The following is a 27,901-nucleotide window of genomic DNA, read 5'->3' on the forward strand; positions in this document are numbered from 1 at the left end:
TCAATTCAACATGAGGTTGCAACATTCCTAAACATTCATGCCCCTAATAACATTGTTTCAAAACACATAAAGCAAAAATTGACAGAGCTTCAAAGAAAATAGAAATTATTGTATTTTCCAGTTATTGTTAATGATTTCAATACCCCTCTCTCAGTAACAGATGGTCTAAGTACACAGAATAATCAGTAAAGGCCATAAAAGATTTGAACATTATCAAACAACTTGACCTAAATGACATTTATGAGAACAATGGAATTAAATTAGAAAGCAATATTTCAAAGATCTTTAAAATTTTTCCAAATACTCAGAAATTAACACACTTCTAAATAACCCATGGGTCAAAGAAGGAATCAAAATTACTCCAGAAAGTATTTTGAACTGAATGAAAACACATTTGAAAATTTGTGAGATGTCACTAAGTAGTAGTTAGAAGTAATTTATAGCACTGAATATCCCCATTAGAAAAGCAGAAAGGTCTCAAATCAGTGACCCCAACTTCTACATCAAGCAAAAAGAAAAAGAGCATATTAGATTGATACTGAAAGCACGATACATAAAAGAACAAATTAATAAATTAAGGAATTCATCAACATTGATAATATCTGATCTTTGAGGCACACTGTCAAAACAATGCAGAGACAATCCACAGACTATGAGACAATATTTGTAAATACTTGATAAGTATTTACAAGTATTTATAAGTATCCAGAATATATAAAGAGTTCATAAGACTCAATAAGAAAACAACAAAGTTTAATTAAAAATCCAAAGATTTGGGCTTCCCTGGTGGCGCAGTGGCTGAGAGTCCGCCTGCCGATGCAGGGGACGCAGGTTCGTGCCCTGGTCTGCCGTGGAGCAGCTAGGCCCGTGAGTCATGGCCACTGAGCCTGTGCGTCCAGAGCCTGTGCTCCGCAACGGGAGAGGCCACAACAGTGAGAGGCCCACGTACCTCAAAAAAAAAAAAAAAAAAAAAAAATCCAAAGATTTGAACAGATACTTCACCAAAGGAGACATACAGATGGTAAATTAAACCATGACAAGATGCTCAACATCATTAGTCATTAGGAAATGAAAATGAAAACCATAGTGAGATACGACTACACGCTTGTTAGGGTGGCTACAATTAAAAAGACTGACCACATACCAAGTGCTGGCAAGGAAATGGAGGGACTGGAATACCCACTGCTGTTGAGAATGTAAACCAGTTTGGAAAACATAAACTTTGGAAAACAGTTGGGCATTAACAAGTTAAACACAGACCTACCATATATCTAGCCATAACTTTCCTAGGTCTTTACACAGAGAAATGAAAACACAAGTTCATAAAAAGATAAGCACATGAATGTTGATAGCAGTTTTATTTGTAATAGCTAAAACCTGGAAACAGCTCAAATTTGCTTCAACAGGTAAATGGATAAACAAACTGGTATATCAACATAATACAATACTACTCATAAATCAAAAGAAATGCAAAATAATTATGCAGAGTGAAAGAAACCAGACACAAAAAGAATACATACTGCGTGATTCTATTTATATAATGTAAACTAGTTTCTGGTGACAGTTAAGACTATCAGTGGCTACCTGGGGAAGGGGAAGGGAATGATTTCAAGGGGGTAGGAGGAAACTTCTGAAGCTAACAGATGTACTGTCTTGAGTGTGGTGATGGTTTCAGTGGTGTGCGTGTGTGTGTGTGTGTGTGTGTGTGTATATATGTCAAAATATACCACACTGTGCAATGTAAATATGTATAGATGATTTGACACCAATTATACCTCAATAAAGCCGTTTAAAAAACCAAAAAAGCATGACAGGAAAGAATACCATGGGTAAAAAGGTTATTTATTTGTAAAATGACTTCAACACCATCTACCTCATTGGGCTGTAGCCAAGACTAAACGGGATTGTGTATATAAAGAGCATCATCTCCAACACAAAGGTGGTACACATTATATAGCAGCTAGTAACAGTGCCACACACACACTTATTTCAATTTTCCATCACTCCTAGGATGTAGGAGAAACTTTAGGCAGAACAGCCAGAGGGCTAAGAGAATTCCGTCTGGGTGAGGACTAGAGGCAAAGGTAAAACGGGATTAAAACAGGTAAACAAAAACTGACGTGTAAATGCTTATTAATGTGGTAAGTGTTAATCAAGCTGAAATGTTTAACATAATACTTGCAAAATTATGTTACTCAGATACTACTGAAAAATCATTTTTGTACCTTATTTGGCTTGCTTAATCACACTAAATAGAGAAATACAAAAAAGCAAAATGCCAGAAGCTATATATTTCGATTTTAATGGTAACACTGTGCCATTGGCTGTTTGTAAAAAGTATGGTACCAAAGATTTGAAAATAACCAGAGTTACTTAAGTCAGCCTCCAATGCAAAACTCTACCCAACCACAACAAAATCTTGCAAAATGCAATTAAATCAGGCAGTACTAAAAAACTACTGTTCTAATAGTTATTAAGCATCTTGTTCCAGTTCAACATCAGTTCCTGTCCTCAGGAACCTCCCTGAAAGTAGGCACAACAGTTCTAGGCTGCACAAGAGTGTAGGTACTAAAATCTAGGTGTCGCTACACATCAGGATGTATGATGCCCTGTTGCATGGCCGTATATCATGGAGAAAGAAGCACACTATTTTGGGGATCATATTTATTTGGTTTAAGTATCAAATTACTTCTTAAAAGAGAAAAACATCTAAAGCACCGAAGTTCCAACACTACCAGGAAAGCCTAATAATTTTTATTTTAGGTAAGCAGGTGGACTGATTTAGATACATAAATTCAAAATGAAAAATGACTATCTAAATTTGTAGGAGTTTATGCAGTATTTTCATATATATGTCTTATGCTCTTAACAAATGGTATTATTTTTATCCCTCATTTACAGATAGAGAAAGTAAGGCTCAGAAAGGTTCAATGACTTGCTCAATCTTAAAGCTTGTTAAGTGGCGTGGAATCGACATTCACACTTAGACCTCCTGACTCAAAAATCTATTTTCTTACCATTAAATATTACCAACTCTAATTGCACCAGGCTGCAAATGCTTTTTTTTTTTTTTTTTTTTTCTTTTTGCGGTATGTGGGCCTCTCACTGTTGTGGCCCCTCCCGTTGCGGAGCACAGGCTCCGGATGCGCAGGCCCAGCGGCCATGGCTCACGGGCCCAGCCGCTCCGCGGCATATGGGATCCTCCCAGACCGGGGCACGAACCCGTATCCCCTGCATCGGCAGGCGGACTCTCAACCACTTGCGCCACCAGGGAGGCCCTGCAAATGCTTTTTTATGGTACATTTCACAGAAAACGTTTGATGATCCTCTGACAATTAACTATCTGAAAGTCAAAGAACATCAACTCCTCAAAGGACTAGTAACAAGACTAATATTGGATATTTTAAGGTTTTAGATGAATTATATGCTATTAAAAGTTTAATTAGAAAAACAGAAGAAAGTTCTAATTCTCATGTAAATTATGAAGATTTACCTGAATGAAAAGGAAATTGTTGTTTGGCTTCACCAGTATGTGCATCCCAAATAATTGTAGTCTGAGACAGAAGAGAAAAATATACTGCTAAGAAGCTAGAAAGCATTTATCACAGATGCATAAATCAGATGCCTAATTATATTAAAGCAATATGAAATGTCAGAGTGCATTTAATTTAATAACATTTACCTTTAGTACAACGAGGCTATATTCCACTTCGGGGGAAGGGGAGGAGAGAGATGACTATTAAGCTGTTTAATTTTTCCCTGGTGACTTTTTATCAGTCAACTTACTTCAAATAACAATAACTGTTGTCTAGAAAGTACCAGACATTATATTAGACTGCTTAAGAAACTCCATTGCAATAGTGTATTTAATGTAAGATTTTTATAGCTGCTTAGCTATAAGGAGGCAAATTTTTGGTTAATAAAGTAATCAGTTAATTTCCAATATTAAGATTTTTAACACTCACATTTACCTGTAAAGGCAGCTTGAATTCTGATAATAAGTAAAACAATGTCTTTTATATTACATCAAAGTATGACACATAAATCTGAATAGATATATTCACAATTCCTTTAATACCCTCCCATCACTAATTTTATAACTTTGGGGTCATAAAATATTGTAGAATGGCAGTAACTATTAATAGGGTGCTTCCTTTCCATTCCTGGCCTCCTTCATTTTTCTTCCTTTTTTTTCTACTTCCCTTTTTGACAATATACAGTTAACTTTGAGTGTGTACTTTCCTGTATTAAAATAATCTTAAATCTGTATTCATTTTGGGAGGTGTGGTAAAGGCAGTAACTTAAGAAAATGAAGGAGAAAGAAGGCCATGATTTCAACCTATCCATATTTACCAGTCTTGTTAGGTGAAAAGAGCTGGAAAGATCCAGCATTTCTTACATTTTCAATTAAACATTAAGAGTTCAGCTAACAGACTGGCTCTAAGATTTCCCATGAAATCTCTCCAGAGCCATAATCACTGATGAGATTAACTAGAAACTGCAGAAGGGACGCAAAAAGTATAGGATGTATGACATTCATTATGGCTCAAATTCCCAAAAAATGAGGAGTGGTCACACAGATAAAGAATAAAGGGCATCTGAATGAGTAGATTCGGGAATGAGCTGACAGAAAATCTAAGAAAGCATTACTATTCCTATCATAAATTTATATATGAATTTACCAAATATGAATGTTTTCTTGTTTATGTGATTAGTAGAGGAAAACATTATTTTCAATTATACTCTTTAACAAATTAACCTTTACAGAAGTTAAATATTCTTTTTACCTTGTCTACTCCAGCACTTAGGATGAAATTTCCTTTCTTATTCCATTTTAATGCAAATATAGGGCCTTTATGCTGCCCCAAGGTGCTAGCAAGGTTACCTAATATTCAAAAGGAAAAACATTAAAATTACTTTAAGCTTTATAACTTAGATCAACAATAACAACAAAAAAAAGAAAAAAAAGCTTCATTTACCATCTTTAGTCCATATTCTGGCAAACCCATCATAGGAACCAGTTGCTAGAAGTGTACCTTCACTCTGTCAGAGAAACACATTTCTTTCAATTATATAATCCAGAAAGGGTGTTTAATTTTTATTAAAATATATTATGTTTAAATCCTAAGTACAGCAGATCCGTGACATTCTCCGCTTCAGAATCTTCAGCTTTGTCTATTTGGAAGTGCCATAAAAGGCCTACAAAACACCCTTCATTGCTGTGAAGCTAGTACTTTGGCAGCATTCAGTCAGTGTGCAAGCCTCATACCCAAATCTCAAGAATGGCAGGAACTGCTCTGGAGCAGAATCAACATCACTGTTATGTATGCTAAGGTCTGCTGCATTCTCATAGATGCACATGACTAAAGATGGGGGTGGGGGGGTGGATTGGGAAGGACATCAAAATCATAATCTTATGACGATTTTATAAAAGTAAAAAGCAAAATCTTCCTAAATATTTCATTACGATTAGAAGTTTTTATATGATTCTCCCTCTAAATCTTTTACTGTCTAAACTGTGTATGTGTGTGTGTAAATGTATGTTCCAAACAATATTGTTGTTTCAGATGATCAGATTCTTAAGTATCACTAAATGTTTCTTTTGTTAATTCTTTCCCAATATGAAATCCTTACCAATAAAAATAGCAACACAAGAAAAACAGCCAGAAAAGAGTGTAGGCTGACTTTACAGTTAATGAAGTGAGTACCAACTGTCAGGAACTACTCTACTATGAGAAGAAATCCATACCATTTTCTCTAACCTTATATTCCTCTACTGTGCTTTGAATAATGGTACAACAGAAGGACTTGATAAGATCCAACTTATTCTATGGAAATGCAAGTTACAGAGTTCATTACACAGACTACTGCTGGGATAATTAAACACTACTGGACAGACAGAATGAAATCCTGCCTTACTCAGTACTTTTTGATGCTTTTTGGTAGGGCACTGAAAACAAGATCACCTTTTTCAGACCTCTCAAGCCATCTAGCTATACAAGTAAGTGACAAACAAATGCTAGTTCTAGGGGTTGTAGACTCAGTTTTGCTAGGATTTGGAAATCCCCTCTGGTTCTATCTCAGGAAGAGGGAGCAATGTCGAAGCCAACAGCAAAAGCTTATTTCCAGACTCTGCACGATGGAAAGTTTCCTTTCAACTAATGGTCCCCAAATGTTTTACATCACGGACCACTAAGGTAGGAAAAGAATACTTTGAAGATCAGGTATCTCACAGGCTTTTGCTTTATTCATGGAAATGAGCCATTAATCAATAGTAACATTTTCCCCTTTTAGCAGAAGATTTAAGTTCACAGTGAATAATAAATCTTTGAAAAGTCCACACTTTTAAAAACTTTAACTTGCAGTTCAGAACCACCAAGCTCAACAAACCATTTGTTAACCATCCTTTTCAGTGTAAAACTATAAATTTCATTAAATTAACATGGTCTCTGAGCCAAACAGCTTAAGAAGGCTGTAACGCCTTTGACCTACGATACAGTAAGGTCCCATATTAAGAAGATAATTCTTAGCTCTGACCCTACAATCAAATAATACTGAAATGTGCTAAACCTCTTTTCATTTTTAGAATTCTCAACTTTATAGGAGGGGAAGGATAAATACATCGCTGGAAATTTAGAACTAAGAACACTAAAAATCCTTACCTATGAAGTCTGGAAAAATTTCATAGAAACTGAGAACTTTAGCTAGTGTAATCATTTTTAAAGATAGATCTCATTTCCTGGAATGAGACTTGCAAGATTCTTTGGAAAGCCCCACAAAAAGTTGTTAAACAGAGGCCAGAGAAGGAAAGGATGTCCACTTGCGCAGGAAAGGACAGCTGACCCCTAAAATTCTTGGTAACACTGATATAGTCTAAGAGGCTTCTTAGAATTGGGGGGGTGGTAGGTGGTGCAGTGGGGGGTTATTAAAAAATGGGTACAAAGTTATAAGGAAGAAAAAAGGCAACATGGAATAAAGGAAAAGGTATAGAAACTTTAAAAATGCTAATTTTCCACAAAGTAATCATGGGAATGGAAACAAACAAAGCTGTTAATCATGTATTTGAAACTGAAAGGGTAAAGCTTTATCAATAATGAAATCAAACTTCCTGGTAAGTCAGAGTAGTCAAAGATGTTGAATCATATATAGAATCAGAGAATTATAAGATTCCTACAGCTAGGATAAAGCTTGTAATCTAGACAAATGGTTCCTAAAAGGCAGCTGGCGATGAAGTTTTCATCAGTTCACAGCAAAATAAGAAAACAAGAATGGGGCCTCCCTGGTGGCGCAAGTGGTTGAGAGTCCGCCTGCCGATGCAGGGGATACGGGTTCGTGCCCCGGTCTGGGAGGATCCCATATGCCGCGGAGCGGCTGGGCCCGTGAGCCATGGCCGTTGAGCCTGCGCGTCCGGAGCCTGCGCGTCCGGAGCCTGTGCTCCGCAACGGGGGAGGCCACAACAGTGAGAGGCCCGCATACCGCAAAAAAAAAAAAAAAAAAAAAAAGAAAACAAGAATGTTTTTATTATATAGATTTCTCTTATACCCCCAACAAAGGACTTAGTAGTTAAGAACTCAGTATGTGCCTGTTATTGATTTTTATCTATTACTTCATTTACATAGGACCATTACACTTCTACTTTACATGTGATGAAAATGAAGTACAGAGTGACCGACCACCAGTTATACAAAGGTTCTACAGCTAGATAAACTAGGAGCTGGAAGATGAACCTTGGTCTGAGTGCTCAAGGGCCAGTCTTTGTTTTTAACACATTTGGGGGTGGGGACGTCTAGTCTGTTGTTCTTATTGGTGAAATCCAAAAATATCTGAACAAACTGACATGCCCTGCGATTAGTCTGAGGCTCAGAGAGGTTAAGTATATTAGTAACTACATCCATCATGGACAGTACAGTGATACTCACATTCCAATCTAGAGATGTCACATCCTTGTTGCTTGGGACATCTTGCCCTCCTTCTCGTATACAATGTCTAAGTACTAACTGTGTGGAGCCACTAGTGCTATTTTCACTAAGATTCCATATTCTTGCTGTTGAGTCTCCAGACCTATAAAGTATGCAACATATTTTAAATCCTCATGATATTCTCAAGTATTCCAGAATCAAGGCAACAAATTTACATTCTATATTAATAAGGCAAATAAAAACTAGACTTTCAGGGATGGATTTCCATTTCCAGTGTTTTTCTCAGTCTCCATTTTGGCGGGGGGTGGGGGGGGTGGCCCAAACACTCCTGAGGTAGTAACTTTTAAGATTAAAACTTCTAAGATTACTTTATGAAGGAATAAAGGTTTACAGAGGCAAAATGACCACAAATAAGCAACAACAAAAACCTGAAAATGTACGTAATGTATTTATAAAATATGCAATATTTCAGTAAGATACTTTTAGAAATCCATTTTAGTTTCACTTTGAGAAACGTACCCTGATGCCAAGAGATCACTAACGGGGTTCCAGGCACAGATGAAAACTTCAGATTCATGGCCCCGTAACACAACTGCTTTATTAGGAGGGATTTCAACATCCCCATCCACTTCCATCATATCAGTATGATTATCTGCATCATGAGAAATAAATGGAAAATTCCAGTTAGGTAATATTACAACATACTGGAGAAAAAAAAAGAATTCTTAACTAGCAAATATCTCCTTCATAATACAGTGTAACTTTTTTTCTTCCACTATGTCAGGTAATGGTGAAAATGACTACACAGTATTTATCACATGAAAAATAAATTCCTATCTTTAGTTAAGTATGAACATACTTTTTTCAAAAAGAGATGTGCATCTAAGTGTGTGTTCAGAGATGGGGTTTGCAGGGAGCAGGAGTAGAGGAAGACTGTGAAAGGTTAGACCCAAACATAGCTAAAATGAGAAAATGTTATGCCAACACTACTCTGAGTTTCTGCCAGTAGGGGTTGCTGGTATCATTCATATAACATCACAGTTGCCTTTATATCTCCATGTCAAAGCTTCATTGTTTTTGTTAATGACTAGTGTTACAGATTATACTTAGAAATGAAATGCAGATATGACATTCACTTAACAATAGAAAAATGGTTTCTAAATATTTTAAAAAGAAAATAAAATTCATGAAAGTAAATCCAGCCTTATGGAGCTTTAGGCATTAAAAATCTGAATTGTGTGATACAAAGTTAGGGGAACAAGTTGCAAAAATGAAATAGATAATGTTATTTCAGCTAAAATGAGGCATCCCCATAAGGCAAATATTTTTTCTGCAAAGGAACTTAAAAAAATTCTTCTCTCAGCTCACTTGCTATAGTATGTGCTCCATTCTCCTCCCCATTTGCCGTGTTTTCTCCATTTTTTGCAGATCCTTGTTGGTTTGTTGCAGCTGCGGCAGCTGCAGCAGCTGCTGCTTGTTGCTGTGCAAGTTTATCTCTGTAAGCTTGTTGTCTTGTTTGTACTACATCAGGCATTACGGCATCTATCAGTGACAGAGACTCTATTGGTCGACCATCAAACAAGGTACCATCCTGGATTTGAAAAATTGTGAGAAGAAAAATCAAAGGTAACACATTTAGAGTAATTTGTATTCATAGAAGTCAACAGCAGAAATGGAAATCTTCATTCCAAGAAAAAATACTTTCAGATAATTTTCTGAATGCATGTAAGAAGGAAAGGAATCAGGAGGGAAGAAGGAACCTACAAGATGCACCACAAACAGCTGCTTAAATCCTCCTCACAGAGTTCATATTGTTAAATGCTGCACAGATTAAAGCTGAAATTTTCAAAGAAATAAAAAAGTAGGCGTGTATGATAAAAAAAAGGCTTATTAATTATATTCCAAAGTTCTTTTAGTCAAAAGCAATATGGAATAGTTCATACAATGATAAGAGATTTGGTGCCACATTTTAGTAATATTCAATACTTCTTTAAAACTAAAAACTTTTAAAATAGCTTCGTTGAACTCAAAAGTTTCTTGTCATTTGATTAAAATATTAAAACAGAAATATACATCAGATATTACGTTATACAAGCATCTCATTTTACTAATGTTGAAATATGAGCACCACAAGGTTAAAGACTTGCAGTTCCACAGCTAGTCAACGGCAGCTGGAATCTGTTAACTGGTGCTATTGAAAGTACAATCAAAAGACCAACACTCCCACCATCGCCTGGTAACTTGTTATAAATGTAGATTCAAACCTACAGAATCAAAATCTCTGAAGGGCTCAGGAATCCCTGTTTTAACAAGCTCTCTGGGGGAGTATTATGCACACTAACATTTGAGAAGTACCGCCATAACTCACAGGCTAATGCTCTTTAATTTTATCAAGTTGCTATAATTTTCCAAAGCTCCTCTCACTGATATTCGGAAGTTCAAAATGAGTTCTTCAGCAAGCACAAGAAGAGACACAGATACAGAGCAAGTCAGAAATAGAAACAGTGCATATTAGATAGGAATATGCACATGTGAAGCCTGGCTCACTTAAGCTAGTGAACATGCACTATTGATAATCTACAGCAGTGTGATGGGGTGCTCCGAGTTACAAAACACAGCACATCTTTCTGAACTGCCAATTGTAATGGAGTATTTGAGGAGTAGGAGAAAGTACTTAAACTTATAAGTAACTTAAAAATATTAAAACCAATACAGCTACATTGTGGAGTACTATATTAAATCTACAAAAAAATTTTCAGAAAAAATGAGACTTCATCTCTGGCCACTGGTACAAATTGTTTATCATCCTCTGCAATAAAGGATACTGTTGGGAGAGAAGTGCTAAAAGACAATGAGGACACTTTTAATTTAGTATTAGTGGATTTTTCAGTTATAGAGATGAGGAAACGAAAAAATAATCAATTTAACAGACTATATAATTATAGTAATAAATAGTGATGTAGAAACCATGGATGCTTCAGTTTTTAAAATACCTGCATAAGGAAAGGGGGATATGTTAATCTCTGAAATGAAAATAAGCTAAAAAAAAGCTCCACTTATCATAAATCCTGACCACATATGAAAATTTTCAGCTACACCAGGGTTTGCAAACTCTTTCTGTATAAGACTAGAGAGTAAATATTCTGAGCTTTGCAGACCGTAAGGTCTCTGTCACAACCGCTCAATGCTGCCACTGTGGCACAAAAGCAGCCAGATACTACGAAAATGAAGAAGCATGGCTGCGTCCCAGGCAAACTTTACAGAAACGAGCAAGACAGGATTAGGCTCATGGGTCATAGTTGGCTGACGCATGAGTTAAACTGCCTATACCATACAGACCTAGGTAATAGTATCAAGAGTTGTCTTTAATTATAAACTTCCTTCCAAAATCAGTTATAACCAAATAACCTGAGAATTTCTAATTTCTCAATCAATTATGCTCTCAGTATGCCACAGCACAATTTTCTTATTTTAAAGAAAATTATTTCTTACTGTATACTTATAAAAACCATGTAAAGAGAAGTAAGATAATGGCTCTTACAGTTGGGAGCCAACATGCCTTGGCTGTATGACCTGACCACCACATTAGGAATAATGCCCTTCAATCTTGTTTACCTGGTGAAGCTGAAGTCAGATAATGAATGAGTAAGCAAGATATCAGATACTGAAGGAAACATTTAGGAGTAAGAATCAGTATTTGAACTAAGTCTTCCTTACCTCATTAATACTAACTTCTGCTTCTACATACTGTAGACCTTTCTGGATGATAGAAATCAATGCAGCAGGCGGGACGAGGGCACCATTTATGTTAGACTGACTGATATGGCTTTCTATACCAAAGGTGAACGCTGAATGAGAAAATCCTGAAAGCAAAAGAAAAGGTATAACAATTTATTCTCCAAGTGGCAACATGCTATGTGACACAAATGAAAGACCTCTACAGTCTTTCAGAATCACATTCCACCCATCTGAAATCCCAGACTGTTAGCTAAGGTCAAATATGTTTTTAAACAAAGTAAGTATCAAAATCCAAACAAGTTTACCTTTATGTATTTTCCTTTTCACCTTAATTACATAATGGTGGCACATAATTTTCCTCAACAAATAGTATCAAACTTTAAAACTGGAAAAAGGCCTTTGTAGACCATGTGACTCAACTGCTTCACTCAAGATAATTTAGCCCAAGGTATACTGACATTTAATATTTCTGTAGTATATTTAAATTTCTACATACAAATCATCACACACCTTATAAATTCAGTATTTTGCAGGTTATTTTTAAAAACTATGTAGGAAATTAAAAGCAAACTACTATAAGGAATGAAAACTGAAATTTAATAATGAAAACAAATTTGTATGCTTAAATTTCATTGTATGTATGATTAAGTGTTAAAAAAATGTTACTAATTCTTTGCTACTTAGTAATAACCCATCTAAATGAAAGCTTTAGAAAATGAAGAGTTGGCCAGTGAAAATCCAATGTGATTGTCCAACAACAATTCTTTAATTTTAATTTGAAATACTTAAACCAAAACATTCACATAACAAAAATCTCTTTACGTTGGCCTTGATTTTTTTTAACTAAAGTCAAGTCCAAATTCAAAAGTAAAATTCTAGTAAACTGATAGACCCAAGGGTGGTTATTTTCTTTACCAACATTATCATCCTCTGCAGAGCTTATCATTAAATAGTAACTGTCATTAATGTATTTTAAATAATTCAATTCTACATCTGTACAGAATGTTAAGAAACTTTCATACTAAATAAAGTAAATGAACATGGGCTTATTTGGGTCTTGGTTAAACTAATTTAATCCATATAATGTGTTATCTAGCCTGTCTAGCCTAGCTGTTTAGTGCTTAGTCCGTGTCTTTTTCCAGTTTGTGCTCCCACTCTCAGGCTCCTTGTGGCACTTACGAACAGTCTATAATAAAATACTGTGGGCTCACAAATAGCATGTGGTTAGGAGAAACTTTAATTGGTTAATAGAGAGCCAAAGTACATCAAGGTTGATTTTCCTTAGGGGTGCTCCTTACCTCTTTGGGACACCTAACCATTCCTGTAAATACCCATAGTGAGAAGTAAAAAGATGTTACCTTTAAGACTTGAATTTTGACTTCTTGATTTCGCCCACAGACAAGATCATTATTAAACGCATGTACAGTCTGCAACTTAACCTGAGCTCACAAGGAAGGCTAAGAAACATACAAATAAAAAATGCACCATTTTGCATTGTCCCTGTCAGGAAACCCACAACTACTTGAGCGTGAGTAGACTCCAGATCACCAGGATAGGAAGCTGAGAAAAAAGACTGGGAAGGATGGGGAGAAAGGGTGAGAGATACAGCAGTGAAATCCATGAGCAGTGAGGTTGGAGACTCCTGTTCTCAATTTCATATCCCTCCCCAAATAAATTCTGCAGTAGATCATAAATAGAAAAATAAAGCTAAACAGCCAAGTGGCTTAGGGATTTAAAAAGACTTCAAGATAGATGATACCACTTATAGAGGGCCTATACCATGCACACACATATACTTTTATTACTTTATTATCTGAATTAGCAGATGTGAAAACAGTCACATAGACAATAAGGACTCATTCAGGGACCATGGCCGTCACCACGGCGTTCTCCAGTCCTACTGAACAGTTAGAATATGGTCAAGGATAAAGTTAAGGCAGAGTGAGCTCCTGTTTATTAACAAAAAATAAAAGACTGCATCATTGTTCTTGTTTCATCTCAGGGTATTAGAAAGTGGCATCGGTAGTGCATGAAACAGTAAGACACTTTATTAGCAAGTTATTTTGATCTTCATAAGCCTTCTAAATTGTAACAGTGTCTGTGATTTCTATACTCCAACTCCTAAGTACAATTTAAATAATCATTAATTACATTTAACCCTGTTTAATTAGATGGTAGAGTTCAAACTTATGTCAAAGAATATCCTAAGAGTTGCAGGTAGAACGATGTCAATTTTTGGCTGGAATGTTGCCTATATCCCAAATTTGTTTTGTGAGATCAGGTGCTCACTGCCATCTCAAGTTATTACGTATGTGCTTAGAATGTTCTCAAATAGCAAGAAAATAACCCTAAAGCAGTCATTAGCACTGTTTTGGCACTTATTGCTAATGTTTACCCTAAAGAAGGTCCATACTTAAATGCTCTGCTTAAATACATGCTGAACTCCACTATAACTTTTTATTTCTAGTTACAGCATTACACAACTGCTTAAAATCATTATGTTCAAAACTACTCTTCTTCTTTCCCTCCCTAGAACTTCTTTTTCCTTAGAAATTTCTCACCTTACACTTTGCTATACCTGAAGGTCATCCTAAACTTCCACCTCAGCCCCTGGCATTCCACCATTTTGCCAAATCCTATCAATCCTCCCTCTCTGGTCCCTGTCATCAGCTTTCCTTTTGTTCCAGAATGTGGAATTTAGTCCCCTATCATCCTCTGCCTGGACTACTGCTGTCATAAGTTCCTTTCCTCTCTTCCCCAGTCCAGTACGCTTGCTACACTATAGCCAGACTACTACTTGCAAAACAAAAACTGATCATGCTGGGCTTCCCTGGTGGAGCAGTGGTTAAGAATCCACCTGCCAATGAAGGAGACATGGGTTCGATCCGTGGTCCGTGAAGATCCCACATGCCACGGAGCAACTAAGCCCGTGCACCACAACTACTGAGCCTGCGCTCTAGAGCCTGCGAGCCACAACTACTGAAGCCCGCGTGCCTAGAGCCCATGCTCTGCAACAAGAGAAGCCACCGCAATGAGAAGCCCACGCACCGCAAAGAAGAGTAGACCCCACTCGCCGTAACTAGAGAAAGCCTGCGCGCTGCAACGAAGGCCCAATGCAGCCAAAAATAAATAAATAAAATAAATAGATTTTAAAAAACAAAGTATGTTTAAAAACAAACCAAAAAAACTGATCATACCACTCCTTTCCTGAGTACTTTCAATGATCCTTTTGGCCTTCATAATCAAGGCCAAACTCCTAAGTGTGGCACACAGTTACTTTTGTAATCTTGACCCTACCCATCTCTCCAGGCTCATCTCCCCAATTCCACCCTCCCACTCTTCCCAATGCACATTAAATTCAAGTGACTGCCAACTACAAGGTAACACCCAGAATATATTGTGCTATCTCATGCCTTTGGGACTTATGGGTTCCTGTGCTCTTTCCTCCTATGTGAATAGAGGTGAAGTCCTTCCTTCTGCTGCTCCAGGATTGATCATTCTCTTCTATGCTAATCCTATAACTTGTATATGTATAGCGTCTACGGGTTGTGTGTATGTATATGACTAAGAGACTGGGCTGCCTGAGGATGGGGTTTATGTCTAGTAATCTTTCAATTCTGGGAAACTAGATGTCACCTAATTATACTAGCGCTCAAAAAACATTTGTTAAGTCAGAATGCAATTCTACTATAATTTATCTTAGCACATCAGGAAATCTATGCATCCAGAAAAAACATACGACTTAAATCTCCCTTGAGAAACTAAAACCTGAACCAGGGTTATGCCAAAATATATTTATTTGCATTTATCTGTAAATATATATGCAGGCAATACTTTTTCAGGGACAACTTTTGATCTACATGGTAAAAGGCAAAAAGGATCAACTTAAATCTGTGAAATGCTGAAGTCTAGCCTGCTTGCCTAATACAGCATCCCTTCTTTCCAGGGGTAGAAGCAAATCTGATATAAATAATACTCTGTATAAAGATTTTGTAATCAAATATTCTACACATTCACTAGAGTGATTAAGATTTGGGAGGTAGAAAAGGAATTCCAGAGAGGAGTAAGGCTGAAAACCACAAAGCTCAGTATACAGTACTTCAGTGACATTCAGTGATAAAGACCAGCAGTGGTAGGGGGTCTATGTGGAGTTACCCTTGAGACCATGCACTGTTCCCATGTAAGAAATGAGGTCACAAGACAACCATTTTCTACATATTGCTTGTTTCAGGAGTGCTTTCCCTTGGGATGACAGGGATTATATTCTCAAAGGGAAGTCAAGTCCTCTAGAGCCTGTCTACTTTGCAAATTGAGAATACAGGACCATGAAAAGGGGCCCTGAACACGGTTATGGCATAGGGTGTCTGAACAAGTGGGTGTCTGGGGGGGCGGGGAAATGCAAAGCTTAACTACTATCACAGCACAGTGCCCTGGTCTGGAAGCAAAATCTGATTTATCCAAGGTCCTTTTTAAGCTTCAGGTCAGAAAAGCCCAGAAAGTTATATCCCTGCTTCCATCACCACAACACTCCCTTGCCCCCAAATCTGTTTCCAATTCTGTCCTACAGACCCAGAGCTTTGTTTACTATAAAAAGTTCCCTACTTAAATGCTTAAAGAGGTTTTAGAAAAGGTAAAAAGAAGTAGAGGAAAAAATGCTATAGGGGACCTCATATGTTGAAGAGTTAGACCTAGCACTTAAAAAAAAAAAAAAAGAAGAAGAAGAAGAAAAAAATTACAATACCAAAACCCAAATACAACTGTTAAAAAGTTTTTATTTCCGGGCTTCCCTGGTGGCGCAGTGGTTGAGAGTCTGCCTGCCGATACACGGGACACAGGTTCGTGCCCTGCTCCGGGAAGATCCCACATGCCGCGGAGTGACTGGGCCCGTGAGCCATGGCCACTGAGCCTGTGCGTCCGGAGCCTGTGCTCTGCAACGGGAGAGGCCGCAACAGTGAGAGGCCCGCGTACCGCAAAAAAAAAAAAAAAAAAAAAAAAAAGTTTTTATTTCCTTCTTTCCAGCACAATACACTGGCTATACAGTTTTGTGCCCTTAAAAAATATATATCTATATAACTATGAACATTTGATATGAATTATATTTTCTGAAATAATTTTATTATCATAATATTCAGCCAATAAATGAACTTAGCTAGTAAATTATTCATCCTATGGCTGGACATTTGGACTTTCCCAATATTCACTACTGAAAAAGACTCTTACCTCAAATATCTAGGTGTATAGGCTTTTGCCATATATATATATATATATATATATATATATACACACATATATCTTTTTCTCCTTAGGATGGAGTCCCTCAAAAGTAGAAGGGGACATCAGCATTTTAAAGGAAGTTCATGATTGCCAAATTCCTTTTCCAAAAAATTGTACAAATTTATAATGCCATCAGCAATTTATGTTTCCTTATACCCTTGCTACGCTGGCTATTCCTAAAAAAACAAAAAGATTACTATTAAGATTGAACAAGTTCTCTGTTTGGCAACTATTAAAGCACTTTTGTCTTTTAACAAGTATGTCAGTAGGAATGTGTAATAGGAATTTCCTTTATCAGCAAAAAATAGTCAGCTTACAAAAAGAAGAGAAAAACTGATTTGGAAGTATAAAATTATAGTAATTACCAGCATTTATGACAACTGCTTGCTGTTTGTTGCTAAGGAGTCATGTATAAAACAACTCTGTGTGTCAAATCAATGTTACTGCATATTTTATTTTATTATAAAGCAAAACTATATACCTACTTACACTTTTGTAACTGACCATCTACTCATAAAAACTGAAAGAAAGACTCACGGTGGACATACCAGATGCTGAGCTCCCCCCACTCCCATTCTTCACGGCTAGAGGCACATTACTGATAGCCAGTTTAACCTAACTCCATCCAGCCTGCTGTAAAAATCTGTTTATAAATGGCACCAGCAGGGCTTATGTAGGAAGGAATGTTTATCTAGCCCAGTTCTGAGTCAAGAGAAACTACACTGTCATTTTATTGCTGATATTTTACTGTCCGTTGTCTGGGTTAATACAAAGCCACTAAATGAAAAAGACAAATGAATGGGCTCTCTGGTGTTATAAATCAGAACCTTAATGTTATACATAAACATTCAGATTAGTTTGTGCCCACTATGATCATGTTTAGATTTCCAAATTAAGTGTGTGTTTGATGTGTGATCTTAAAAACAAATATAACATTTTAAGTAAGCATCATGTCAGAAGAAGTGGTGTGGTACAAGGCCTATTTCCTAGGAGACACAATATCCCTTTGAAATGATTAGGAAACAGTGGAGAGAAGTGGGGTGCAGTAGAGACAAGATGATCTTTCATGAAGCAAATGCTTTAAGCCTACATATATCATCACCTTCTCATAAATGGAGACTACATGGCAAGATGAATCTTAGTTCTAAAAACATGAGGATTTTAAAAAATAACAGTACTCAGAATCACAATCTAGAAAATTACTCAGTAACAAGCACATGTTGTTTTTGCATTTTCCAGTTAGTTTTCAATCATAAGATGCAACCGTTTCATAGCATTCAACATTCAAGTTCACCATAAATATGTTACTGAGTTCCTAAACATGTAACAGATGACAGTTAAATCTAGAATCCAGAATTCTCCCCTAAACCAAATACATAATTTAAGCAAAATAAAATTTCATCTTAAACAAAGTAACAAGAAAGACGGGTGCCACAAAGTTCACAAATAATTGCCAGGAACAGTTTCTTTAGGAAAAAAAAAACCTGTGAATAACTACAGGAGAGTCAAGTGACACAAAGGGGGGAGCAGATGGGGGGAAGGAAAATTTAACAGATGCAAACCAGCTTAGCTCTTCTAAAATTAACACTGCATCAGGTTCTGTTATATACAACTATCTATAGTATGTACCACTTAGTACTTATTCTGCATATGGTTGCTAGACAGGAGTTGTTAGGGCAATCAAATTATTAATGGCCTTGGGTGAATGCTAATTAAAGGGAGCATACTGAATCAAATCCATCATTACTTACAGTACTACATGTCAAATACACTCAATTTCCAAGTTATCTCAAAAGAAAAAAAGAATAACAAATTTTATTCCCCAGGAAATATGTATTAAATATGAAAAGTCTAATTCATAATAGTGCAAAATGATGATGATAACCAAAGTAATATGTTTAGGGTGACTTTCTAGAGATAAAAATAAGAAAGACAAAAGTTCCAATACAGTAAAACCATCCCACAATAAATAAAGTTTCCTCTTAATTAATTTTAATGAATAGGGAAGGATGGCTTATTTCAAAGAGAAGTTTATAAAACATTTGAGGCTATCACACTATAGTCCTTTTCCAACAAGTAACAAATTTTATGAATGAGAAAATGGGGAGCTCTGAGAAGTTATGTATCTGGGGGCGGGGGGGTACCTTTAACAGGTAATATTTTCTAGTGCTGATAATATTCGTAATAGAAGATTTAGTACACAGTATAAAGTATTTAAGATTAAAACAATTTAAGTGATTTTATTTCTTCTGTAGATGGATACCACAGTCCAGTCAACATTAAACACTGCAGAGAATATGAGACGCTCTTACTGGAAACATTATTTCTAAATCACACATTTATCAAAAAAGAACAACACTTTCATAAGGTGTTTTTTTTTTTTTTTTTGTCATACATGGGCCTCTCACTGTTGTGTCCTCACCCGTTGCGGAGCACAGGCTCCGGATGCGCAGGCTCAGCGGCCATGGCTCACGGGCCCAGCCGCTCCGTGGCATGTGGGATCTTCCTGGACCGGGACACGAACCCGCGTCCCCTGCATCGGCAGGCGGACTCTCAACCACTGCGCCACCAGGGAAGCCCCTCATAAGGTGTTTTTAGACTTTCTGAGAACTTTTCAGATAATGAGACAAGCAGGAAGGAAATTTTATTTTCCTTTGTGGCAGGTCTTTACAAACAAGCCCTTTGAATGTCTTGGCACAGATACTTTCTTGCTGTAAATACTTCTTTTCTTCCTATCTCCTAATCCGATTCAGCCTCTTTTAGAGGGAAGGTAGCAATATTAAGATTCTACTTTCTTCTGCATTGTTTTAAATCTTTCAAGTGAAATAACTATGGCCTGAAAGTAATTTACATCATTTTTTCTTAGTTATTTAACAACTAATTCTCCGTAAGAGTATGAAATTCTTTTAAGTTACAGTGATAAATAAATACTGAATCCCCAAAACAACCCAGAGAAGGAATTACTGGACTAGGTGATTCCAAAAACTACAATCCACTACAAAAGTGGCCATTTTTATGTATAATTAGAGATCAGAATCATAAGTGGCAAGTGTTAAGATGGGTTAGATTCCGAGCTCTATCTGAAACCTGTCCTGAGTTGACGGATGTTTCTTAAACTCTTTCCTCTTATCTCTGGAATTAATTTCAAATGAATGTCTCATGGTATCCTTTATGTCATAAACATGCCTCATCATTCTTGCTAAACCTTGCCTACAAATAAAAATACACCACTTTAGGGGCACCTCCCTCTTTAGGAGATATTCTCACACTCCAAACCTCAATATGTACATTTCAGGCTTTCTACTTTAGTTCATATACTTACTAAATATAATTTTTCTTTCAAGATATTGTGGACAGGGCTTCCCTGGTGGCCCAGTGGTTGAGAATCTGCCTGCTAATTCAGGGGACACAGGTTCGAACCCTGGTCTGGGAAGATCCTACATGCCGCGGAGCAACTAGGCCCGTGTGCCACAACTACTGAGCCTGCGTGTCTGGAGCCTGTGCTCCTCAACAAGAGAGGCCGCGATAGTGAGAGGCCCGAGCACCGCAATGAAGAGTGGCCTCCCCGCTTGCCACAACTAGAGAAAGCCCTGGCATAGAAACGAAGACCCAACACAGCAAAAATAAATAAATAAATAAATAAACTCCTACCCCCAACATCTTCTTTAAAAAAAAAAAAAAAAAAGATATTGTGGACATGCAACACTTTCTTGTCAAGTTCTAACTGTCCTACAACTAACACAGACCAGTGGCTTTCAAACTTAATAGAGCCTAAGAACCACCTGGAGCATGTCAACCCACCAGTGGAGCAAAGTCAAAATGTCATCAGTGCTACCAGGTCCCCTTCCCTCTCCCTGGAACACACCCTCTATCTCTGACCTTCTTACTGCGTCCATCCTTTCTGTGACAGGGCCAGAAAAGGAAACTGGAAGTACTACTATGCTGACTTCTCATTCCGTTCCCCAACAGTCTTCAAAACACAAGCTCCTCTGAAAAGTACCTCCTTCCTTTTCAAATGAGCACCAGATTCACCACATTACGCAGTATAAGATAATGTGTAATTTAATAAGGCAAAGTGGGAAATTTACTCAATTATTCCTATCAGAACCTATACGAAGGCTGCGTACTGCCCACGTTTACAGCAATTATGTTTTAAAAAATCATAAATCGGACATATCTGGCATGAAAGAATACCACTTATGAGCTATTCACACCTAAAATTAGTCTGAAATAGCTGAGTTAAGGAATTTGGAACCTATCAATTTGAGTGGGCTTTTTTCCTCAGTAGTTTATCATTTTGGTTGTTGCAGTTTCAGAGTCTTTCTGAAGCAGAGATATGAGGGGGTAGGGGTGTCATTTCTCCCTCTGTGTGGAGAAAACAAAAAAATTAAAGACTTTTAAGAAACAACTGCCAGAGCAAATATGATGGAAACCACTGCCTAATACAAAGTTCTGAGTGTTGAGAATAACAAACATGTACTTTTCAAATGTGTGTACTATATATTCAAGCTTATAAAGCAAATTTATGTTGTGACCTTGCCTATAAAAAATTATTTAAAAAGTTATATTTGAATGAGAAAACTTTGTATTAATAGTTCATGCAGGAGAAAACAATTTCAACATAATCAAAGATTTCAAGAACCAGAATTAGATTTAGGGGAAAATGGCACAATCTTCGATTTTGAGTTTTTAAAGTGAGTTTGTAAATAATTAGCAACCATGTACTATTATCAAGTTGTTTTATATTTTAATTTGCTGGAAGACAATGTTATTTTACAATGTAAACCCATAATAAAGTCACTTCTGTATTAAAAAAAATGTCATCAGTGTAGTCTGATTTTCCCCTATAAAACATAATGTAAACAGGAAGTTACCAATTTTATAAAGGGACTGGTGTTCACATTTTTAGAGATGTGGCTTAACATCATACTTCATCACCAGTACGACTGTAAAGTATAAAGTTTTCTAAAGAATACACAAAGCACAACTAGGAACACAGTTCACAATTACACAGACTTAATAAGATAAATATCAGTCTACCATACAAAGTTTTTTGTAAAAAAAAATATTATTCTTGCTTTATGTTTACTGCAATATAAAATACCTTAAAACATGAAATTTAGAAAGATGTCCTCTGAGAACATAAGCAACTTTAAGACTTTTGATAATATTTAATCACTGGATGACACTCTTTCAGAAATTAATCCAGAGTATTATTTTACTGTCCCTTTCACTTGCTGTATTTTCTTATAGTGACATAAAACATCAATCTGTGGGTTTCTGTTTGGAAATAAGATTTGAGCGTTCATTCATATCTCTAACTTCACCTTCTCCTACTTCACCTCAGCGTAGGCTGAACCACAGGATGCTGCTGAGCATTACAACTGCTTCTCATCTCCAGAAACAGTAGCTTCATACAGTTGAACCTAAATAGCTGCCTCTACAACACATCTACAAGCCATTACAATATACTTCCCATGCACTAATGTTTCACACTGTTTTTTGCTTTAGTGTCTAAGGCCTCAAAGCTCTAGCTTAACTGGTGGTCAGATTCAAAGGCAGAAAAACCAGAGTTCGTTTTGACCCAACAAATTCTTTCCAAATGGTCCAAAGTACTATATAACAATATCCAAACATGAGCATACATGTTACATATGTAACAGTCATTAAATCACTACCTTTTCCACTTTATTAATCATTATATCTTATGCAAAATAGTCTATGGATGTCCTCTTTGGATATGCCTTCAATACCAGTATACCAATTGAAAATAAAACAAAACAAAATAAGATCTATTCATTTCAAAGCTTCATAACAAGTTATTCTGCATTCTTGGTCACTTTACTTTCTTCTCCCTTTTTCTGTCCCTGCCATTGTTGGACATAATTTTCTCAGCTGTTCCAAGCCAGAGAGAAGTGATGGTGCTTGGGAATAGAAAACCCCATGCCCAAGAGAAAAGCTCAGAACTGGAGTGCAGCTGGGAACATCTCAACAAGCAGAGAATCTAAGATCTAAGGCCTTGTTTACATTCCCTGCAAAAGAAAGAACAACTAACTAAGCCCTATAGGAAGAATAACTAGAGTTTCAAACCAAAATTGAAGGCTCAACATTCTACTCTATTCCTTCCATCCCCTCTCAAAAGTGACTACCAGGGCTTCCTTGATGGCACAGTGGTTGAGAGTCTGCCTGCCGATGCAGGGGACACGGGTTCGTGCCCCGGCCCGGGAAGATCCCACATGCCGCAGAGCGGCTAGGCCCGTGAGCCATGGCCGCTAAGCCCGCATGTCCGGAGCCTGTGCTCCGCAACAGGAGAGGCCATAACAGTGAGAGGCCCGCGTACCGAAAAAAAAAAAAAAAAAAAAAAAAGTGACTACCAAAATTATCTTTTTATACCAAACCATACCTTACTAAACATCTCAATAACCTTAAACTATAATTTCTAAAATTCCACCTCTCCAGCATTTTTTCAACCACCAAATGATTCAATCTCATGTTAACAACCTAACTTACCACTGCAGTCAATCTTTTCCACCATCCTATATCCCATCCAACCCAAGTTTTACCCTCTTCTACTTTTACATTTTTTCCCCTAATCCATCCCACATCTTCCCTAGTAGTTTTCCTTCTGTTTTATGACAACACCTCTTAATCTATCTAGAAAACTTGGAGATCACTGACTTAATATTGATTACAAATGACTTTCAATGACTTATATTTACTAATCACCCCCCAATGAAATACATTAGTAAAATTCAGGTCAAAGACACATTTAATCAATTGGGATGACATTTATGAAAGCATTACAAAAAAGTATGGCTAATTTACCTTTTGAAATGCTAACTGCAATTAGGACCAGTAACATTAAGCTGAGGATTCTGAATATACATTATCAAATTGATCGTATCTGAGAATTTGTATGTTCCTACCAACCGTGTGCAATAATCTCACTTCATTACAAATTATAAAAATGGTCTTTGAACAGTGAAAGCCAAACCACTTGTTACAAATATTTGCCTGAGATGATTCCAACATATTTGAAAGAGTCAGAGAGTTAAACCATGCAGTAACACATAGCTTTAAAATGGCAGTCCAGACATTAAGGAAACATACAAAGTTCAACAGTTTGGACTGGTACAAATTTCAAATGCATAAAAAGTTATTTTGAGAATATTAAAATAATTTGAGGCCTATTTACTTTATGAAAGTACTCACCTGACTCTTGCAAGTATCTATATACCAAGAAGTTGACCTCATCACTGCTTATACTCATCTTTATTCCCACTTAAACCATGAGGTCACAACACAGGATATAACCCTAAAAATAAAACAAAGTTAATTAAGTATTTTCTCAATAAAATATTTTAAACAAAATGTAAACAATGTTGTAAAAACCATTTTATTTTATTAAATAATGTAAAATGAAGGTTAGATATTGCCTATTAATAAACCCTAACAAATAAAGTTACTTCCAATAATTAGTAATAGATTATACAACCAAAATATGGCTGAGTCTCTTTTTCTGCAACATATTGGCAAAAATGATTCAAAATTTACAAAAGGGCCTTTGGCATCATATTTTAATGATTATATCAAATAGCATAAAAAAGTCATTCCTTTTTTCTCCTTAACTGTAAAAGAACAGTATATTTTAAGAATCAGAATATTATTTAGGAAAAGACTGATTTTAGACTACTGGATGAGGGATGAGCCACCCATGCTGGTTTTGTCTACGTAATTCAGTAGAATTTGAAGTCTTTAACTTCTCAACATCTAATCTGCAATGTTCAAGTTTAAAAAAGCTCTAGGAATGTATAAGGCAGAGAGGTTAGAGTTAGAGTACAGTTCTGAAAACTCAAATGATATTCTCAGAAGGAGGGAAAGAAGGAAACGGAGACATAACTTAAATATGTCCTTATTATATTTATCCGTTCTCATGTCACAGAAAGGATTTAAAGCAAAGGTCAGCAAACTTTTCCTGTTCAGAGCCCAACAGTAGACCTAAAGGATAGATGGGAGGAGACTGAGAACATGAATATTTGGGGAGGAAGGCAAGGAACAGAAGCAATCCAGTGAGCAGCAACAGTCGGTGGAAGGGCTGGGCAAAGAAAAAGAAAGAAAACATGAAGTAAGGCTCGAGAGGGGCCTTGAAACCATCACTTAAGAGAAAATTAATGCCCTAAAAGGTTTTAAGCAGGGAGGGGGAATGACCACATTTACGTTTTAAAAAGATCATCCAGCATTCTAATACGCAGAACAGACTAGAAGGAAAGGTAGCCAAGTTAGGAAGGTGCTGGAGTAACCTAGGAGAAGACTAAAAACCTGGACTGTGGCATTAGAGCTGAAGAGAAATGCTAGGATTCCAAAGATATTTAGGAAGCAGACTCAAGGGTGATTGACTGGACACAGAGTTCAGGAAAAGGGAAGACTCTTTTAGGACATCTGGATGAGTAGTACTTCATTTACTGAGATGAGAAACCATGGAGGAAAAGTAATGACCACCTTCATGTGAAGAAAAAAGCACCTCACCCCCGCCCCGATTTAACTCAAATACTACAATTAATCACCTGAATGTGACACACACATACATCACACTTAACAGAATGATAAAGGTAAATACTCCTATGATAATTGTGGCTCAAGACTCCTTGTCTAGATGTCCCTGTGGCACAGCAGATGATTTGTGCTCTGGAGGATATCTTGCTCAATTCTATCCTGACCCACAGTAATGTGTAATAATGTGCTTAGCACATGTAGTAGGTACTCAATAGTCAATTTTGAAAGCCTGTTGACTGAATGATTTAAAAAATAAAACCACACCACCCATATTATCATTATAAGAAATTAAATCACAACTTGACCAATCATAGGTATCTGTCTGTCAGGGGAACAATGAGTCACTGCTTGATGAAGAGGATTTCACAAAATGAGATTGGTTAGGTGGAATTCTAGTACAAGACTGGTAACGAAAACAGAGTAAGTATTCTTTTTCTCTAATATATCATTCAGTCCAATATTCAAATAAAGAATAATGGCACTGAAGTACCTATGTAAAAATTTTCAACAATGCCTGGTTCCAATAAGCAAAGGTCCCAAAATGTTCCAACTTAAAGCAGTGATCATGGGTGTTTCTGCATCACCTAATATATTCCAGGGCAAAGAAAAACACAAGTCAAAATGATATAGATTATTATCTATAAAAATTCCCATAATAAATACATATTATTGGTGGTATATTTTTTAAAGTCAACAAGAAACACTAAACATGAAGAACAGGAAAGTTCTTATCTGTTCAAATTGCTATGAATGGGTTTATTACATTGATCATGGTACCAGATTAGTTTCTGTAACCAAAAATTACAGAACCAAATTTTTTTTAAAGGGAAAAGGGTAAATTGTTCAAGGGTTATTCTAGCTCTAGTCCTACTTCAGCTAGCTCTTATATTCCCGGAGAGAAAGAACATTATTGTTTTCCCTTATACCAAGTATATCCCTAGGATGGACAAAGCACTGTGCTAAGAGCTAGGGATAGACGAAATAAAGTTGTCCCAAGCCTTGCAGAATTGACAGTTTTTCAGTGAAGAGAAACATACAAACAAATGTATCCTTGAAAAGAAAAAAAAAAAAACCAGCAAAGTCAATGCAATCCTGCATTAAAAGTTTCAGTCACAGTAGCAATAAAATTACATAGACTCTGTAAAGACCTGAGTTTATCCACTTTCAAAGACATTTAATTCTAGAATATGCTTTCGTATGAAACTGGTCTATTTAAATTCTAACATCAAAAGGTCACCTGAAAAGAACAGGAAATTAGACAACATTTCAGAAACTAACACAACCCTGTAAAAAGCAATTATACTCCACTGAACAAATAAACAAACATTAAGACATTCCCTGCTTGAAAACTTCAGTATTCACTTTCAAAACACCTTAAAAACCTGTATGCCAGAGAACAAAATTAGAGAAAATGCCACCACTTTCATTAATGGACTCACTATAGCTTTGCAGAGCTGGTCCATTTTGATTTGTTTGTTTATACATCTATAATATGATGTAGCCTTCATCTGCCTCAGGTGAAGACCAGATACTCATACCAGCTATCACCGATTTTCAAGGTGCACATAAAAACCTTAGCACTGTACTTCCTCCATCGTGGTATCTTTCAGAACAACTACCCTTAAACAAGGTCACAAAACAACAGTGAGACACTCATCCAATCTTTACCCTATACCAAAGAAGTCCAGGCCTCAATGTCACGCCTGGTAGAGGTTACTATGTGTAAAATAAGTCCTGCCCTCAAGGAGCTGATGGACTCTTAAACAAGATATCCAAAATAAACCAACACGTCCTAAAATCACACAGCATTTTATTTGTATATTCTGCTGGATCATACCTATTCATCCTTAAATAGTAAATGACTGAGTTCTAAAAAAAAAAAAAAAAAAAATTAAATACCTTTGTACTTTCCTAAGTCTCAGAAACAGCTTGTAAAATCATAAAAGCTTTTATTCAAAACTTCCATCAGTTACAGGCAATCAATTACTTAATTCAAGACCCACAGCTATATTAAAGTAGCCAGAAGTAAAACCAAAAATTACAATCTTAACCAATATTTAGCCAAGTGTTTATATTTAAAAGCACGCTTAATATTTTAAATGTTTAGTATGAAATATTTTACTTCAAGACTTTATAGACAACAATCTAGCAAATATTACAAAAACAGGACTGCTGATGCAATTCAGATATGATTCCTTCAACTGAATATGTATGGCATTTTCAGCACCACAAAACTGAGTTCAGCATTCACAAACTGGATAATAACTGCTCCAAATATTAACCATCTCCTCATTTGTTCTTCTATATATCTAGCACTGTATTTCTGCCTTTGGCCTCAAATAGGACACATACCATATTCTTTTCTGATACCATTTCTGGAGCATACCAGGGCCCAACTATGATCCTAAATCACATTA

General features: G+C 36.5%; 1 protein-coding gene across 2 annotated transcripts in view; it reads right to left on the reverse strand.

Annotated features, from left to right (window-relative positions):
- The window catches only part of TBL1XR1 (TBL1X/Y related 1), a 175,759-nt gene that overhangs the window by 17,630 nt on the left and 130,228 nt on the right, over nucleotides 1-27,901 (reverse strand). For both annotated transcript variants that reach the window (XM_060099147.1, XM_060099148.1), the window contains exons 3-10: nucleotides 24,144-24,246; nucleotides 11,637-11,782; nucleotides 9,288-9,510; nucleotides 8,439-8,571; nucleotides 7,920-8,061; nucleotides 4,980-5,043; nucleotides 4,788-4,885; nucleotides 3,494-3,554 (exon numbers count right to left, since the gene is read on the reverse strand). In XM_060099147.1, the coding sequence (XP_059955130.1) occupies nucleotides 3,494-3,554; nucleotides 4,788-4,885; nucleotides 4,980-5,043; nucleotides 7,920-8,061; nucleotides 8,439-8,571; nucleotides 9,288-9,510; nucleotides 11,637-11,782; nucleotides 24,144-24,201 (925 nt within the window). In that variant the 5' untranslated portion in view covers nucleotides 24,202-24,246. The remainder of the gene's footprint in view (nucleotides 1-3,493; nucleotides 3,555-4,787; nucleotides 4,886-4,979; nucleotides 5,044-7,919; nucleotides 8,062-8,438; nucleotides 8,572-9,287; nucleotides 9,511-11,636; nucleotides 11,783-24,143; nucleotides 24,247-27,901) is intronic.

This window comes from Mesoplodon densirostris, chromosome 5 (assembly GCF_025265405.1).
Source record: "Mesoplodon densirostris isolate mMesDen1 chromosome 5, mMesDen1 primary haplotype, whole genome shotgun sequence".
Taxonomy (NCBI): Eukaryota; Metazoa; Chordata; class Mammalia; order Artiodactyla; family Ziphiidae; genus Mesoplodon; species Mesoplodon densirostris.